This window comes from Coffea arabica, chromosome 7c (genome assembly GCF_036785885.1).
Source record: "Coffea arabica cultivar ET-39 chromosome 7c, Coffea Arabica ET-39 HiFi, whole genome shotgun sequence".
Lineage (NCBI taxonomy): Eukaryota > Viridiplantae > Streptophyta > Magnoliopsida > Gentianales > Rubiaceae > Coffea > Coffea arabica.
This window is the reverse complement of record NC_092322.1, coordinates 20,225,831-20,242,380: the sequence shown is the minus strand read 5'-3', so window position 1 is coordinate 20,242,380 and position 16,550 is coordinate 20,225,831. Positions and strand designations below refer to the sequence as shown.

The window sequence follows — 16,550 nt, the reverse complement described above, 5'->3', positions numbered from 1 at the left end:
ATTATGATTTCATATGTTCTTATTGCATTGGGTTCAAGTGAGTGAAGCTTAGAGTTTTGGTACCACCTACTTTTCTTTAATTCTTACATATTTAAACAAATATGAAATCCACTTTCAGTGTCTAATATCAATGGATTGAGGTTAGAAGTAGATATTGCATGTATGCAAACATATCATAAATTTGAGAATTGGCGAGCATGGGTACCCGACCCATATAAATATACCAATTAAACTTTTAGAGATAAGGATAACTTTTTTTATACACTGTTAGTATACAAATTTTATTTTTACACTAATAGGTTAAAATCATGCCGTATAATATGAATTTAAATTTAAAATTCAAATCATGCACATGTGACATATATAAAAATTTGCAAATATAAAAAAATTACTATACTGTTAGTTCATAAAAAGTTAATTCTAGAAATAATTTCTTCAATTTGATTGTGTACTTGCAATCAAATTCTCAAAATCTATACTTTTGACATAAGATTGGCTTTGTAAAACACGTTAATTTAAAAGAAATTTAGCTGATCTAGAAAACATAAAAATTGGTAAATAATTATCACACTACATTTTTTGTGTAAAAAAAAAAATCCTAATACAAACTACAATTAAAGTTGATTTCTTTTGGTCTTGTGCTTTTGTAGAAACTTCATGCTTAACCATGGAGCAATTTTTTGTACTAGATAATGATGGTTGAGAGGTGTTTGTGAATTTTTCTTTGGGAAATTGCTTAGAATGTCTCTCACATATTGTAAAATGACTTTTTCCTTACCTTATTTTTAAAAATGTAATTTTATATCCCTTATAAATTCACATATATAAAATTTGGTTTCTACTTAGGTTTTTGACTTATTCTTGACTGGAATTTACCACGAGCCTTATACGTGATCATTTTTTGGGACAAAAATGTCAAATCACATTTCACATAATCCGATTCATAGTCCCTCACAATTTATGAGATGAATTTTTTTTGTCCCTTACATTTGACAAAATAAATTTTTTCATCTTTCATTGATCATGTGTACAAATAGTTTTTTCTTGTTTTTCAAAACTCATGTATATATCTATTTGATTTCACCTAAACAGTATGAATAGCATGTAATATATCTCTATTTAATTTTATCTGAACAAGCTAATTGTAGTTGTAGGTGAAATCATATAGACATATACATGAGTTTTAAAAAAAAATTATGCATACACATGACCAATGAAGAATGAAAAGAATTAATTGTATAAAATGTGAAGAATGGAAAATTTTATTTTTGTAAAATGTGAAGAACGAAAAAATTCATTTTATAAAATGTCAGAGACTATGAATTGGATTATGTGAAATATAATTTGACAATTTTACCCCTAAAAATAATCACGAGCAAGATACAGAGTATATTCCACCTAAAAACTAATTAGAAACCTAGATAGAAATCAAATTGATCAATGTAAATTCATAAGAGATGTAAAATTACACTTTTAAAAGTGAAGAACAAAAAAAGTCATTTTGTAAAATACAGAAGACATTTTAAACGATTTTTCCTTTTCCTTTTAATTGAGTTATATTGGACATTACACAATGAAGTCCTATGTAATTATGATATTGTTTCTAACACGATGTTTGTGGGCGATGAGACTATTCACAGGTAGATACAATGATGATCCTAAGATAGTCATGTGAGACAGATGGGGATTCTGATGAAATGGTTCATTGAAGCTACCTTTTCTTTTTCTTTTCTTTTTTTTTTTGTTTTGGTGAAAATTGAATTATCATTGAGCTGGTACTCTTTAAACCCCTGTCCGAGTCTTGAAAATGGAGTATGGAACTGTTCAAATCAAGGCTAGAATCTCTCTATGATGTCGCATCTCTGATGATAAGAATAGGCATTGGCTTTTGGAATGAAGAGGACGAGTCTCAACTTCTTGCTTCTGTTTAGATCATCTCCAGCTCCATCCAGTTGGCTGCATCCAAGCATTGCAAGTTGACTGTAATTTATCCTGACATTTATTACTCATCATCAGATGAACTATCTACATCTGGTCGCAACCCAAAGTCATCTACAGCAGCTGTGCCCTGCATCGGCAAGAAAGGCAGAATTTTGACAAGCAAATGAGATGGATGTTGCGTTACAGAATGGCTATCTAACACTTCAGAAAAAGGAATGGTTTCGAGGGATTCTCACTGGCATCTTATCTCCAGTCCTTCAACTTAGAGTTTGTTAACATGTAATTATCACGCAATGGCGCCCATGCAGGAGCATCAACAGAACCAGTGCCAGCAGATGCACCAATCTACACAAAATATAGCAAATTAATTGACTGCCTTATTAAGAATTTAAAAGGGCAAAAAAATTGATGAAATCCAAAATATGTCATTCACAAAGAAAAAAAAAAGGTAGAAACAGAAAGCAATTTAGTTCAAACACCACGACTAGGAACAAACATATAGAGATTGACCTTTTGTATGCTCCCGGTTTTTTGGGAAGGGGTCCGGCCCAAGACTGAGAAAAAAGCCTCTTTCCTCCGCTTCTTAATTACTGCACGTTTAAGATAACAACATAAATATCCATATGACTCGATGTTAAAAAAAATGAGAAATTGTATAAAGTTGCTCAAGAGTGAGAGCACTTAACGTTGGTGCACAGATTAAAAAGAAAGACAAATTAAACCTAATAAAACTGATTATAACCTCAGGGAAAATAGATGCAACTATGTACTTTACCAGCCAAGAAACTCCCGACAGCCAAGAAAGACAAATTAAAACTAATCAAACTGATTATAACCTCAGCTCCCAAAGGGATACTCAATAGATGCAACTTGTACTTTACCAGCTAAATTCATGTATGCTTGGAAGGCCACAAGCAGTGAGATGTACATTATGATTACTATTATGTCCACAAATGAGATGGAGATCACCACCTGCCAGCTGAAATGAAAATATCATTTCCTAACTTTCATGCTAAAACAATTCCTAATAAAGGTTGAACATGAGTCCACCATTTCATAATCACAGCATTAAGGATATGTATTAGCTTAAATTTGAGTTGAAATAGCATGTCAATGTACTTTTGCAGCTCAGGGCGAATTACAAATAAATCCCCTTAACTAGACAGTCAAAAACCTACTTGTTTCTTTCTAAAACTGATTGAAAAATGACTAATCAGAAGACCACACTTTTCAGTTGCAATACAACTACTTGAAGTAGCTCTGCCTAAGATTACAGAGGAGGCAGTGTGACAGCAAGTTTCAGCAGAGTGAACGTTTGTAATTTTGAAGGTCGATAAAGATACTCTCTCTCTCACACACACACACACACAGAGTTCTTTGGTTATCCATCTGTTCCATGCACCACAAGCTAGATAAAAAGAGACCAACATCATACTTAAACTACAAAGTATCTTCGTATGACATCTCAAGTTCCAACTATAGAAATTTGCTGCTTTCCAATTTAGGCATAATGATCTACAACTAATACTAACTCAGAAGACTTGTATTATAAGGCAAGTAGAAGTGGGCAAGTACAAAGTCTTCATGATCACACACAGGTTTAGGAAAACCAAGAGAAAACCTTGAATTGGGCTGTTCTTTGCAAAGCACCAAGTTCTTAGAAAAAACAAGTTATAGTATTTAAAACTGATTAGTATTAACTACATCTAAAGGCTCTAAGAAATTAAATAGGTAAGTTATATCTCTAGAGAAGAACTTAAAAGTAATCCGTATCTTCTAATCCTAATGGCTAACATCCTCATGTAATTCAATTGCTTCCTTCCGGTCCAGATCTCAGTAAACTTCCATCCACTCCCTTGGCTTGGATGACCCTTGTCCATGCAATTCAAGTTTTACTTAGACTTTCTACCATCAGAAGAATCTCCACCATCAAAAATATTTCCACCGAAGAAGATGTTGTCAAAGAAGATGCAATTTATGATAAAGAACAAAATTAAACTGATTTACGTAGCTCAACAAGAAAACTTTTAAACCTGACCTCTAAATGGAATTTTAATCTAAATAGCTTATTATTTCTTTTTATTTTAAATTACTAAAGTCCTAAAGCATTTGACTAATTATCGTTTTTCTTCACATGCTTTCTAGTTATCTAAAACTCTCTCATTTGTAATCCAATCTAACAGAACACCTGCATCAGTTCTCAATGATTTTAAGCCTCATCCTCTTGAGGATTCCCAATTACAACAGCTGGCTAAGAATCTGCATATACGTCTTAACTATGGACTGGAATCTGATCAAAACCAAATCTTTCATCCTAATGCCAAAATCCTAATTTCATGTAATTCCTTACCTTTTTACCGCAACCTGTTGTTATCCAACTTATCTAATGGGATTTAACCAGCATCATCTTAATAATGGTTTCTTATATTTCCAGACATCAATGGTCAATATGCAAACCAGGATATCACTGATCACCAAAAATGCAAAAAAGAACAGACAACCAGTTATAGCCTAAATTAACTGCTCAGAAAAGCATCAAATGCCGAGATTCGTCACCTATAGCTTTCTCCAGTAAAAGTCTCAAATTCTTTTTATTTGATTGGGGATAAATTTGACACACAATCTCAAACTCCTATATTTAGTTCTTAGCATAGCATAAAACTTTAACACAAACTACCCTTTGCTACTACTGTCAATATCCAACCCAAGATAAAGTTCCATAGCAAAACATTCTGTAATAACTACATCATTGTGAAATGAAAGAGAAAGGTTCATTATTTCATAGACAATGAAGGTTAACTATCAATTAACCTTGTTAATTGTGGTTTTATATCTTAAATGAAATGCCTTTATACTATGATGACGCTTTGCACAAATTCCATCCAGATCCCAAGATGAAACTCAAAAGAACTCATGCAGAAAGAAATTCCTGAAGTAACACGTCATCAGACAAGTTCATAACTATGCTTAACAATTCAGGGATCATGGCATGATCCAGGGCAATTCACCATTAAAATTCCGAGGGGAAAACATTCTAAAATTAAACCAGCTTGAAATAACATGCACCCCATACAACTTAAGGATAAATAACAGAGTAAGGATTGAAGGCGTGAATTAGTAATGAAGCACCATAATCCTCCTGGGAAGGAAGTTTTGCTGCCTAATCTTGTTAGCACTCTTCAAACCACACACTGAGAGAGACAGAGGAATTCATCTTAAAGAGAGCAACTGACTAACACGAAACTGTGTACAAAATTAATTATAATTGACTACCTCAGGTTGTCTACAGTGATACAAGCAGCAGTAATACTAGAAAATCTCAAACCCAGCACATATACGTTCTAGTGACTGCAAATAAGGATGTTATGTTAATTTCTTGGTTGAGGATCCCCGTTATAATGCATTTTTGGGAGCAAGAGAAAGCTTTTGAGGACATTCCGAACCAGGTAACTAAAGCCTCAAAGTCTGAATACAAATTCTCTTAAAGTAAAGGACAAGGTATTGCTGAATATCAAGTCAAAGAAAAATATTTGGCTTCAAAATTAGATTGTTGTGAGAACAGAAGCCAATGGAAAAGATAATAGGAATAAATACCATGTACTTGAAGCAAGAACCTTGTTGTTAAAAAATGATATATCAAAGTCTGAAATGTTGAATTTGATGCTTTTCACCTACCTTTTTCATCTTTCGACCTTGAGGGATTCAGTCCTCTCTGCGAGTGTTGTGCCTTATTGACCTGCATGCCATATAAATAATCATTTTAAGTACCACAAAGTTCATCTACATAAATCACAAAAACTAGAATAAAAAAAAAAACTACCAGTCATATTTAGTTGGAAACAAAATCTGAAAATAATAGGTTTGGAGAAGCCACTTACAGCATTAAATAACTTGACCGCTGAAAAGCACAGCAAGACACGTGAAACACAGAAGCTTCATCAGTTAAAAAATAGACCTTTTTTTTCTTTGCAGAACAATTATTCCATTATCAATAAAGTCAGGAATACCTCCTCTAGTAGCAACTCCAATGAGATGCTTTTCAAGTGAATCCAAATAATTAGCAGGCTTCACATGCCCCTTCCCTTCAACCTTTTGATGCAAAGAAAACCAAATCACGTGAGAACTAATTATAATGGAAAAGGCAAAATCTGCACTAATTTGACCATTAAGGCTAAACTTCACTCACGTAAAACTCAATGAAATTACATTTTCTAAATCCCGCTACTTGAACCTAAACATGAAAATAACTAAATAACTAAACAAATTCATCAATATACCAGGTGTTTTTCCTTCTTCGCCTCACCCTTAACCTTTCTCTCTGCTTCTTCGTCAGCTAGCTTCTCGGCAACGAGTTTTTTATGTGCTGATAACACAGGACCCTACCAAAAAGAAGAAGCGCCTCTGATCAAATTCAATCACAGTTACAAAAATAATCTCCAAACATGATCAATAGCAGAAGTCAAGAATTTGTTAAGCATACTCACCAGTACATCATGATCGGTTGAAGCAGTTTTCTTGGTAATCTTCTTGAATGCCAACCTAAAAAGCCTTACAACCCTCTGAAAATCTCATAACTCCTGGCTGAATTTCACCATCTTCATCCTCCGAAACCTCAATTTTCTCTTCACCATTCTCTTCTCCTTCTTCCTCACTATCCAAAAATTTCGACTCGAACCCACCTTTTACCTCATTTTTCACTACTCCTGAGTCCTGACTGCTCTTCTCCCCCCTTCAAATTCCGGATTCTTCCACCTCATCATCATCTGAATTATAGCTTCTAGCCTTTTTCTGAAGAAACTTTTTCATCTTTTTATCCATTTTCTTAACCCTCCCATCTTCTGAACCAGGCCCTAAAGTTCTCACCTTTTCTTGTTTTTGGACTTTTTAGAACTACTTTTCTTCCATTCCTTCCTCCTTTTTACACCCTTCTGCTGCAGTTCTTCCATCATAGATTGCCAAATATAACAACCTTCGTTCCCCTAAGCATATAAAGAAAAAAGGCAAATAAATTTCTCACAAACAACAGAGGGAACTAAGAATAAATTAAAGAAAATTATCTCAGTAAACTTACCAGCGACTCCATCAAAATTTTGAATTTAGGCCACAATTAAGAACTGAATGGGTTAAAAATTAAGCTGGGGCAAAATTTGGGACATGAATTTAATCTTACCTACTGTCCGCAGGGGTGCTACTGCCGAGTGCAATATACCGGCTGATGGAACTGTAATCCCGGTAGCTGTCAGCCTGCTAAAGGCCTGAGAGGAAACACAAAGTGAAGTGAAGATCAAGCCAGGAAAAAAACAGGGCAAAAAAAAAGAAAAAAGAAAAATCGCTAATTTAGTCCCTAACCTTTTTCACTAGTGTCAATTTGGTCCCTATCTTTTAATTTTGTCAAATTTAATACCTAAACCTATTTTTTACTTCTAATTAAGAAGCGCCGTAGCGGCATCACCAAGAAAATCGAATATGATCGCTAATTAACTAACAAAAGAGGGGTAATTTTGGAATATCACTAACAGGTTAGCAATTAAACTAGGTAATCTAATAAATTACACACCAAAATCTTTCAGATAAAACAAGGTAAAAAAAATAAATAAATAAAACCTATAGAAGAAAAAAAAAACCAATTCCCACAAGCATAATTCCGAAAGCATCATTTACTAACTACTGCACAGAACCTCACATAGGTGAATTTTTTTTCCCTTTCCCATCTTAGTTATCTCACATAATCAAATCCAAATTACTCACCGAGAAAAGAAATGAACTTGCACCTATATTTTTTCCAAAAAATAAGAACCCTAAAATTGAAAAAGCACATCCCAAGAAAAGAGCCAACAAAATCGATAAATTTCCCACCATAAGCAATGCTAATGTTTTGTTCAGCTAAAGGCAAATCCTAGACAAACCAACTTTTGTCATCAATTTTAGCAAACAAATTCAACATTTCTCCCTCCAATTCTATTATACCCACAACAAAATTTTAAATTTCTGCCTAAAAACCAGAAAGACAAAAGAAAAAAAATTGACGAAGGTGAGCCACAAATATGCATAAAAAGTAAGTAAATCAAGATATAGAAAGGCAACTTCCTAGAAATTAGGCAATAGAGTTTGAGAAGGGAGGGTGGCTTTAGTTTTTAAGAGTCATGTAAAAATATGAACAAAAGGGTAAATGGTAAAGTGAACACTAAAAATATGGTTTTACTATGTTACATTCTCTCTCTGGGTTAATTTCTTGGGGGTTAAAGTACAATTGCTAATTTGGTCCCTCGAGTTGTCATGTTCTACTTCTAACGTTTGCCTGTTTCTTTAGTTTTCATTTGCACCTTGTATAACAGTGTAATGTAGGAGTTTGTGTAGAACAACTTTTTTAACCTTTATTGTGAATTTACTATATTAACCTTAAATTTAATTTAGCACTTTGATAGTCTTAATTCAAGGTTGGCTTTTTAAGAAAAAAATTAATCAGTACCATTTTTCATCTTTATTTTTTCTTTAATCCAAAAATTTTGATTGCATTATATGGTTTTATCAATCTGTAGAACTAGACCTAAAAACAGTCAGTAGGGATTAGATTCAAGCATTAAGTTGTAGTTTTCATCCCCATTATATGGTTTTATTGATTCTTCCTGTTTCCGTATTTGCTTAATTCTCCAGAAACCCCCTCCAGCAAAGGAAGTGCACAAAGAAGATCATCACAAGTGGAAGCCTCATCACAAGTGAAGTTCATGCACATGGATGCCAAGATGCTCATGGTTCTACTGAACTTTAAGTGGTAATGATGCATTCAGGATGTAAAGTGATTTTTTTTGTTTATTCTTTGCATTATGTCGACCTGTATTCAATCAGCGTATTGGAATTTGCACTATATATGAATTTTGAAAAAGTTGCACCTGTTTTTTTCTTTAATATCACTCGTTTTTTTTACCCTTTTTTCAAATATCATCTTAGAAAATTATATCTGAGAAACAACAATAATTACATTAGTGAATGTCCGTATTTTATGTAATCTTCTAAAAGTTGCTTCCGTAATATCTTCTTTTTCCAATGCACGTGCTCAAATTTTTCTCTGTCGTTATGTGATAAAAAATTTCAATAAAATGGAGCATAAAAATGTAATTATTTTCACCAAAACATAGTTGAAAAAAATCATGAAAGAAAAAAGATAAGTTGGAATGCACAAAGTCGTTTTACCTGAAAATATGCTTTGATGAGTAAAGATGTTGGCTTTAGAAAAGGTAAATGGAAAAAAAAAAAAAAAAAAAGGCTTCGCTACCTAGCAGCTATTTGAATATATGAGTGTTTTTGGATATGAGATCATTTGGAAAAAAAAATTATTTCAAATACTATATAATATTTTTTGTGATGTGATATATATATATATATATATATATATATATATATATATAAGATTAAAAAAAAGTTGCTGAAAATTATGTTTATGATGTAAATAGGATAATATTTACAAATTTTTTTTTCTCCAAATTAGACTATCCAAACGGATCACAAGTTTTTTCCCCCTTTCTTCTGTCAATACTTAATATTTGTTGCCAAAAAATACGGATGTTTTAACATGTTAATTAATTGAGTGTATGGTTCTTTATTGAGGAAAAACAGAAGCAAGTTAAATGTTTCTGTACTACTCCGACTAAAATACAAAGAAGGAAGAGAAAAGTGTATCTTGCATATAAACTTGTGCTCAGCTGGCTATAATCATCATATCAATCTGTAGCAGAATTAAAGAAGCTCCAGAATTAAAGAAGCCTCAACTTCAAGTCAAAAAACAAAAAAAAAAAAAACAAAAAAGGGAAGCTCCAGAATTGCTTTCAAGAAGCTCGAATTAGACTCCTTGTTGTGGGGGCATTGACTCTGTTTCTGAGGGACTTGACTCTTCTTCTTCTTCTTTGCTGGAATTCCGTGCATCAAGTATCAACACACTTTTCGATTAAGATCTTTAGCACTTCATTCCCCATATCTATCTGTTCTTGTTGAATTTGCTTCACTGAACTTACAACAGACTGGCGACATCGTTTCACCTCAATCATTTCAAGAGTCAGACATTCCCCTAAGCAGGAAGGCACCTCTTCCAAATTCTCACAATCGTGCACAACCAATTTCTCAAGACGGGGAAAATTATCAGAAGATGCAGTCCAGCTGCGAAAGTCCCGCAAGCCTCTCAATTTCAAGACTCGGAGCTTAGGGAACTCCTCTTCTTTCATTTCCCATTCTTCCCCAGGGGAGCTGTAATAATAAGAGAGTAATTTAAGCACTTCAAGCTTGGGCAACTTTCCAATTGTTGAGATTTCACTCCATGGCGGATCAATCGCTAGGAGTGTCAACTTCTTCAAATTCAATGGGAATTTAAATCTATATCCATGACAGAAACACAGAGTAAGTGATTCTAGTTGACTCAAACAGTCAAACACGAGAATCCCATCTCCAGTTCCCGTAGGTTCTTCTCTTGATTCCGTCATCGTACATCTTAGCCTGCGGATGTTTGGTAACTTTGTCAGTATCTTTTGCAAGCTTTGAGAGGAGGGATCAATGGCAAGGCTTAAACTGTCTAAATGATCTAAACCTGGGGATACTTCAAGATTTTCAACAGGAAACATAAAACCAGTATCAGGATCTGTAGTCCATAGATGCCTCAATGTCTTGATGTTCCAGATAGTATTGGGTAACAAACAATCAGCTTTGTTTCCTCGTAGCAGAAAAGTTTGTAACCTTGAGAGGTTAGCTATTGCAGCTGGGATGAAATTTACTCCTCTAGTACGAAGAGCCAAGTATCTCAAGTGAGCAAGCGAAAATACTTCCATTGGAAAATGTGCAACAAACTCCAATTCCCCCAAATCCAACACTCTTAGAAGTTCAGGTAACCAAAACCCCAAATCATCCCCCTTAAACAATAACAAACTGCGTACATTGGAAAATTCTAGCATTAACTCCCCATTCATTGGATTACAAACTCGGTGGAGGTTGCTTGGGCTAGTAAGAACAAAAGGACCATTCTGACTATGCAAAACATGTAGAAAGTTTTCTTCTTTGGCTTTTTTCACACAAAACTCGTGTACCAAATCGTGAAGTCGGCAGGCTTTGGCACCACCCATAGTTCTTTGTTCGGAAACCATGACTAAACTTCTATCAACCAGATCCTTCAAATAGTCATCTGCCACATCCTTTAAGCTCTTTTCTTCAGTCTTCCGCATGAAGCCTTCAGAGATCCAGAGCCATAACAACTTTCGGACAGGAACATTTTTATCTTCTTGAAATGCACCAAAGTAAAGAAGGCATGGCTTCAAATCATCCGGTAAATGATTGTAACTCAACTCAAGCGTCTTCATGCAGTATTCTTCATCAAGGACAATACTGGAAGTTAGACTCTTTGCAACTTCTTCCCAGCAGTCCTTTGCAGTACTAGCAAGAATTCCAGTAACAAGGACAATTGTGAGAGGTAAGCCCCTACAAGATTTTGCTATTTGAGATGCAACTCCACTTAGTCTTGGAGGACAACCTTCTTTGTCAAATAGCTTTTTTTGCAGCAAATTCCAACTCTCTTCGTCGGTAAGCCGGCGGAGATGGTGAACCCTGCTATTAGGTTCGAATTGCAGAGACAAATTCTGCAATCTGCTCGTGATGAGAATCCTGCTTCCATTGGCATCATTGGGCAATGATCTCTCCAACAAATACCAAGCCTTAGTGTCCCACAAATCATCCAAAACCAAGAGATACTTATTTCTCAACAAAACCTGTTTTAGCTTTACAGCCAAATCATTTTCATCCATCTTTTCATATTGTTCAAGTTTCTCAGAATCAATACTACCCAATAGCTGAACTAACATGTTGTGCATACTATATGCTTGAGAAACAGTGCACCAAGCACGAAGATTGAAATGCAACATTACTGATGGAGAATTGTAAACTATATTGGCTAATGTGGTCTTACCAATCCCAGGCATACCCACGATGGAAACAACATCCAACTGCCTTGATCCTCCTCTTGTAAGACTATCAGTGATAGTTTTCACCTCGTCGTCGAGAGGCACCAGATCTTCATTGTACGTGGCGACAGGAACTTGTGACGGCACGCGAGTGAAAGTCTTGGTAACTCCCTTGGTGGTTTCACCAACATAGCTTATGCTATCATAGATCTCTTGAGCCTCAATCTTCAGAACATTGATGTCTCTGGCAACATCATCCAAACAATATTCACGTCTATCACCAACAAGTGTCGAGTCAATCACAAACTCTGCTTTATATGCAATCTCCATAACATGACTCCAGAAAACTTGAAGTTTTTCGTTCTGATTGCGCTGCTCCTTGATTTTCTCCAAGAAAGATCTTAAAAATTCAAAATCTTTCAGGATTGTCTGGATTTTATCCACTGGGGAAGCGATTGAATCATTAATTTCATCATGCCTTGCCAGTTCCTTCAGATTTGTTAGGAAAAAATCAATAGAGCCCAATTCATTGGTCCTAGGAAAACCAAATCCCGATACTGATGTTAGTGGATAGACCTGTGTAAATTCTGCCCTGATAAGCTTGAGCACTTTGAGCAAATGAAAAAGAGCAAGATCGGTTTCCTTGGCCAAGCCTTCTTCGATTTGATTCACAGAAAGAGAGAAAATTACAACCGCTGCATCACAGGCCACAACTCCAATAATATTCTTCATTTCATGCCATAGCTCTTTGAACTTCTCCTGATCACCAAGAAGGATTGTCAGGAATCTTAGCCCCTCAACAATTTTGAGCATTTGATTCATAATCGGGACTGGAGTACTGGTACAAGGTTGTAGTAGCTCCGCAGTATTCTGAACGAGACGATCCATAAAGTCAGCTACTGTTTGCTTACTCTTCTCCAGAGCTGAAGTGTCTGATGATATTGATAACTTTGAAGCAGTCAAGACATGGATGTAAGTTTCTAGGACTTGGGGCTCAGTGGGATTAATCTTCTCACTTATTAGCCGTGAAATTTGAACTTTTGCTTCAGGATCATTATATCTGATACCCTCAGAGAACCATATAGAAGCCAGGCGTAATGCGTTGATAGACGCCACTTCAGTATGAATCAAGAGATCTATCAATTGCTGACCCTCGACACCACGAAGCATAGCAAAGCGAATGAAACTCTTCAAGAACATTAGCTGCTCGTCAAGGCGTTTGAAATTGAAATTGTTAATTTCCTTCAGATTCTCGGAAACAGAATCGATGAAATCAATAACTAGCTCTGGATCTCGCAGCCAATAACAGTCCAGCAGATAGTTGATGCATGATTCGTTGATATCTGTTTCGAAAAACAACTTGATTGCTTTCAGAAACATGGTGAGCTCACTTGCAATGCGAGTCGAATCAGGCGATCCGCTGCAAGCAAATTCAAGATTTTGCATTCTCCTGATAATCAGATCTTGAATTCTGGAAGACGTAACATCCTTCTCCTCCTCATCTTGTTCCAAACAGGTTTCATGGTTCCTCCTCCGCCTCCTACACTTTGTCAGATACAGATCAAAGCTTTGTAATAGTCTCACCCCCATCTCCAGCTTCGAGATACGATACCCGCACCCTTTGGTGGTATCATGCAAGCAGCGAAGATAGTCTAGAGCGAGCTCGAAGCAACTACGGCTACTGCTGCAGGATATCTCCATTATTGTATCTTCTATTCACTCTGAGATCAAATTTGTATCTTGAATAAAACATTAGTTCAAGGTTTACAACTTTCTCATGACATGAAAATGGTCAAATGTTGTCGGCAAGACTCCTAATTTTCCTGGCCTGGCCTGGCCTGTGGATACAATAGGGGCCCTTTCCTGGGGCCTAAAGGGGTCAGCTTTTGTCTACTTTCGGCCGAAGTGCGTTTCCAAGTAAACGATGCCAAGTCTAGATGCTAAAGCAGTAAGGGTCTGTTTGTTTCAATGTAGAATATTTTTCCTAAGAAAATATTTTCAATGAAAATTCTTTTCTGGAAAATATCTAATTTTTCCTTCATTTTCTGGTGTTTGGTGCAATTTTAAGAAAATGTTCTAAAAAAAAATTAAAATCCTCCAACGATAATATCGTTCTCAGATTTCTCTTTTGCTAATTGTTGCTACTAATTATCATTATCTCTACCCACCTCATCAGCCACCACAAACAATCCCCAATCCAAATCCTTTCAAGTCTCAAAAAATAAATCAAAGACCAGAACAGGAATTCACAATCTCCCCAAGCCAGTTGAGTGCCATTGTAATAAAAAGTTTATATTATATGCCTACAGCTGATTGAACCATTATAAGAAATTAGCAATTGAAATTTGATGTTTATTGTATTAACTCTTCTTCTAAAAATGTTCCTGCTGCCTCCATTGGCTTCACTTTTTTTTCCTTTCTTCAAAACTTCTCAATGCAAGCCCAATCTAGATCTAGACTCTAGAGTTGTATAATCCATAAATGTGTTTGTGTGGCGCAAGAAAATGGGAACAGTAGAGAGGAACATGAGAAAGAGGAGAGCTTCAAGAGGTGCAAAGTTGTGGGATTTGCAGAAGCAAGTGCAGGAACATAGCTCTTGATTTGATCTCTGTGGTATAGTGCTTGATGGCTTTGTACAATAGCCAAGTGCCGAGGAAACTGATAAGTCGCGATAGTTGTCGGAAATTAACTTCCGTATCTTAATTCCGGAAGTCATTTTACACCAAGTTATGTAAAAGATTTTCGACCAGAAAAAATTTTCCTGACCTCTTTTGCAGCCAAACACCAGAAATTGAAGAAAATATTTTCTGGAAAAGATTTTCAGTCCAAACAAACAAACCCTAAATGTTTCATAATACTTGCTGTTCATTTTCGATACCTACAAAAACTGTAAATAATTTTTACCAGAATGCAAACACTACAGTCAAAACTGCTCATATTATATTAATATCTTCAACTATTTTTTCATCAATACGATCATTATCCTTGCCAATGCCAACTCAATTAGAAGTTTGAGGGCACCTAAAACTCTAGACATATTAAGGTAACATTTGTTAAAAATCCACACAAAACTCACCTGACAGATCCTAGTTCCTACCTTTCGGAATCTATTTACTTCACTAAATCGATCAAACGTTTCAGAAATTCAATCATTTTGGATCAGTTTAAAACGAATATTTTGGAATGTCCTTCTTTAACAAATCCCACAGAAAAAAAGTCTATAGCCAAAATTTTTCATGCGTCCAAAATTTGGGAGACTAACAAGAATCTAAAGAGGTGCATTTTCTGTTCTTCTTTTTCCTTGCACGATTATTTCTTCGTGACTGCATAAACCCATTGGTTGATTGCCAGGTGTTGGTCTAAGTTTTTTGAATTTTTTTTATAAAACATATACTGTACACTATTATGATTTAATATATGTAAAATCAAAAAGTGATTGAAAAATGCATCAAGAAAGTGATTGAAAAACGAACATAAAATATTTTCTAAATTAGTCCAAAACACAATGGGGTTCTACAGGGGTTTTCAAATAATGAGAAAATTTTATGATCATAGAGTATTATTTAAAATATTATTTGGAATAATTACTATAACAATTTTTATAATTTGATATACATGAAATAAAAAAATAATTAAAAATATAAAAAAATGAATTAAAAGATATATTTATAATATAAACGAAATATTATCTGAAATAATTTACCATCAAAATAGCACTCCTGGGTATATTTTACCCCTTCGGATTTGTACCTCGACTAAACTTAGTCAAATATTGTCGGCGAGACTCTTTCTTCTTTCCTTGTTGCAGCTTCTTCTTCTAATGGTGGAAACTTTAGGCGGTAGGGAGTAATCAATAGATTCAATACAACACCAAAACTAGTATTAGCCAAAGGAAATATGAGGAAATTAGTAAGCAAAAATGATTGCACTAATTATAAGTTAGCTTACATTTTTTAGTCCATATAGAAAACTAGAAGTTAGCCTATACTAGCGAGACGGATGCAACACGAAAGACATATTCTGGTGTTTGCTTCTATCATATTTTATCATTAGGTACCGTGCTGGCTCCAGTTGGGCAACTTGCCTGATTTAATATATAAAATATATATATTTAATTAAAAAAATATTGAAAATGTATCAAGAAATATTTTAGCTGCATGATTGTATCTTCCATTCACTCTAGGACCACCCCCTTCTCTTGACCTTTTCTAATAGAAGTTAGAAATTCGATTTTTATAAATCTAGATCCCAGAAGAAATCTCAAAAGCCGGTAACTTTTGAGATCTTCCCAAGGACTTATAAACCCAAATCCAACCCCTCCCCCTAGAACCGATGTGAGATGGCAACCCCACAAGGGCAAGCCAGTAAACCCGCTGCTGTTAAGAAGTAAAGACCCCCCATGAAACCCAGTATAACTACCCTTGCAGGAATTTGCCTCATGACCTTTTCTAATAAAAGTTAGAAATTCGACTTTTATAAACCTAGATCCCAGAAGAAACTTCAAAAGTCTGGCAACTTTTGAGATCCTCCCGGAGACTTACAAATCCAAACCCAACACCCCCAAGAACTGATGTGGGATGTGAGATGGCAACCCACAACGGCATTCACTCTGGACCAGAGTTGTTCTTTTCTTGTTGCAACCTCAGGTCCCTACCCTGGGGAGGGAAATTTTGC

General features: G+C 35.2%; 1 protein-coding gene and 1 pseudogene across 1 annotated transcript; both read right to left on the bottom strand.

Moving 5' to 3' along the window:
• Nucleotides 1-1,520: 1,520 nt before the first annotated feature.
• LOC113699717 (uncharacterized) lies at nucleotides 1,521-8,147 on the bottom strand (annotated as a pseudogene).
• Nucleotides 8,148-9,860: 1,713 nt separating this feature from the next.
• On the bottom strand, nucleotides 9,861-13,577 carry LOC113699716 (putative late blight resistance protein homolog R1A-3). Its single transcript, XM_027220073.1, has one exon. It carries the CDS (start codon nucleotides 13,575-13,577, stop codon nucleotides 9,861-9,863), a length of 3,717 nt encoding a protein of 1,238 aa, XP_027075874.1.
• Nucleotides 13,578-16,550: the final 2,973 nt, after the last annotated feature.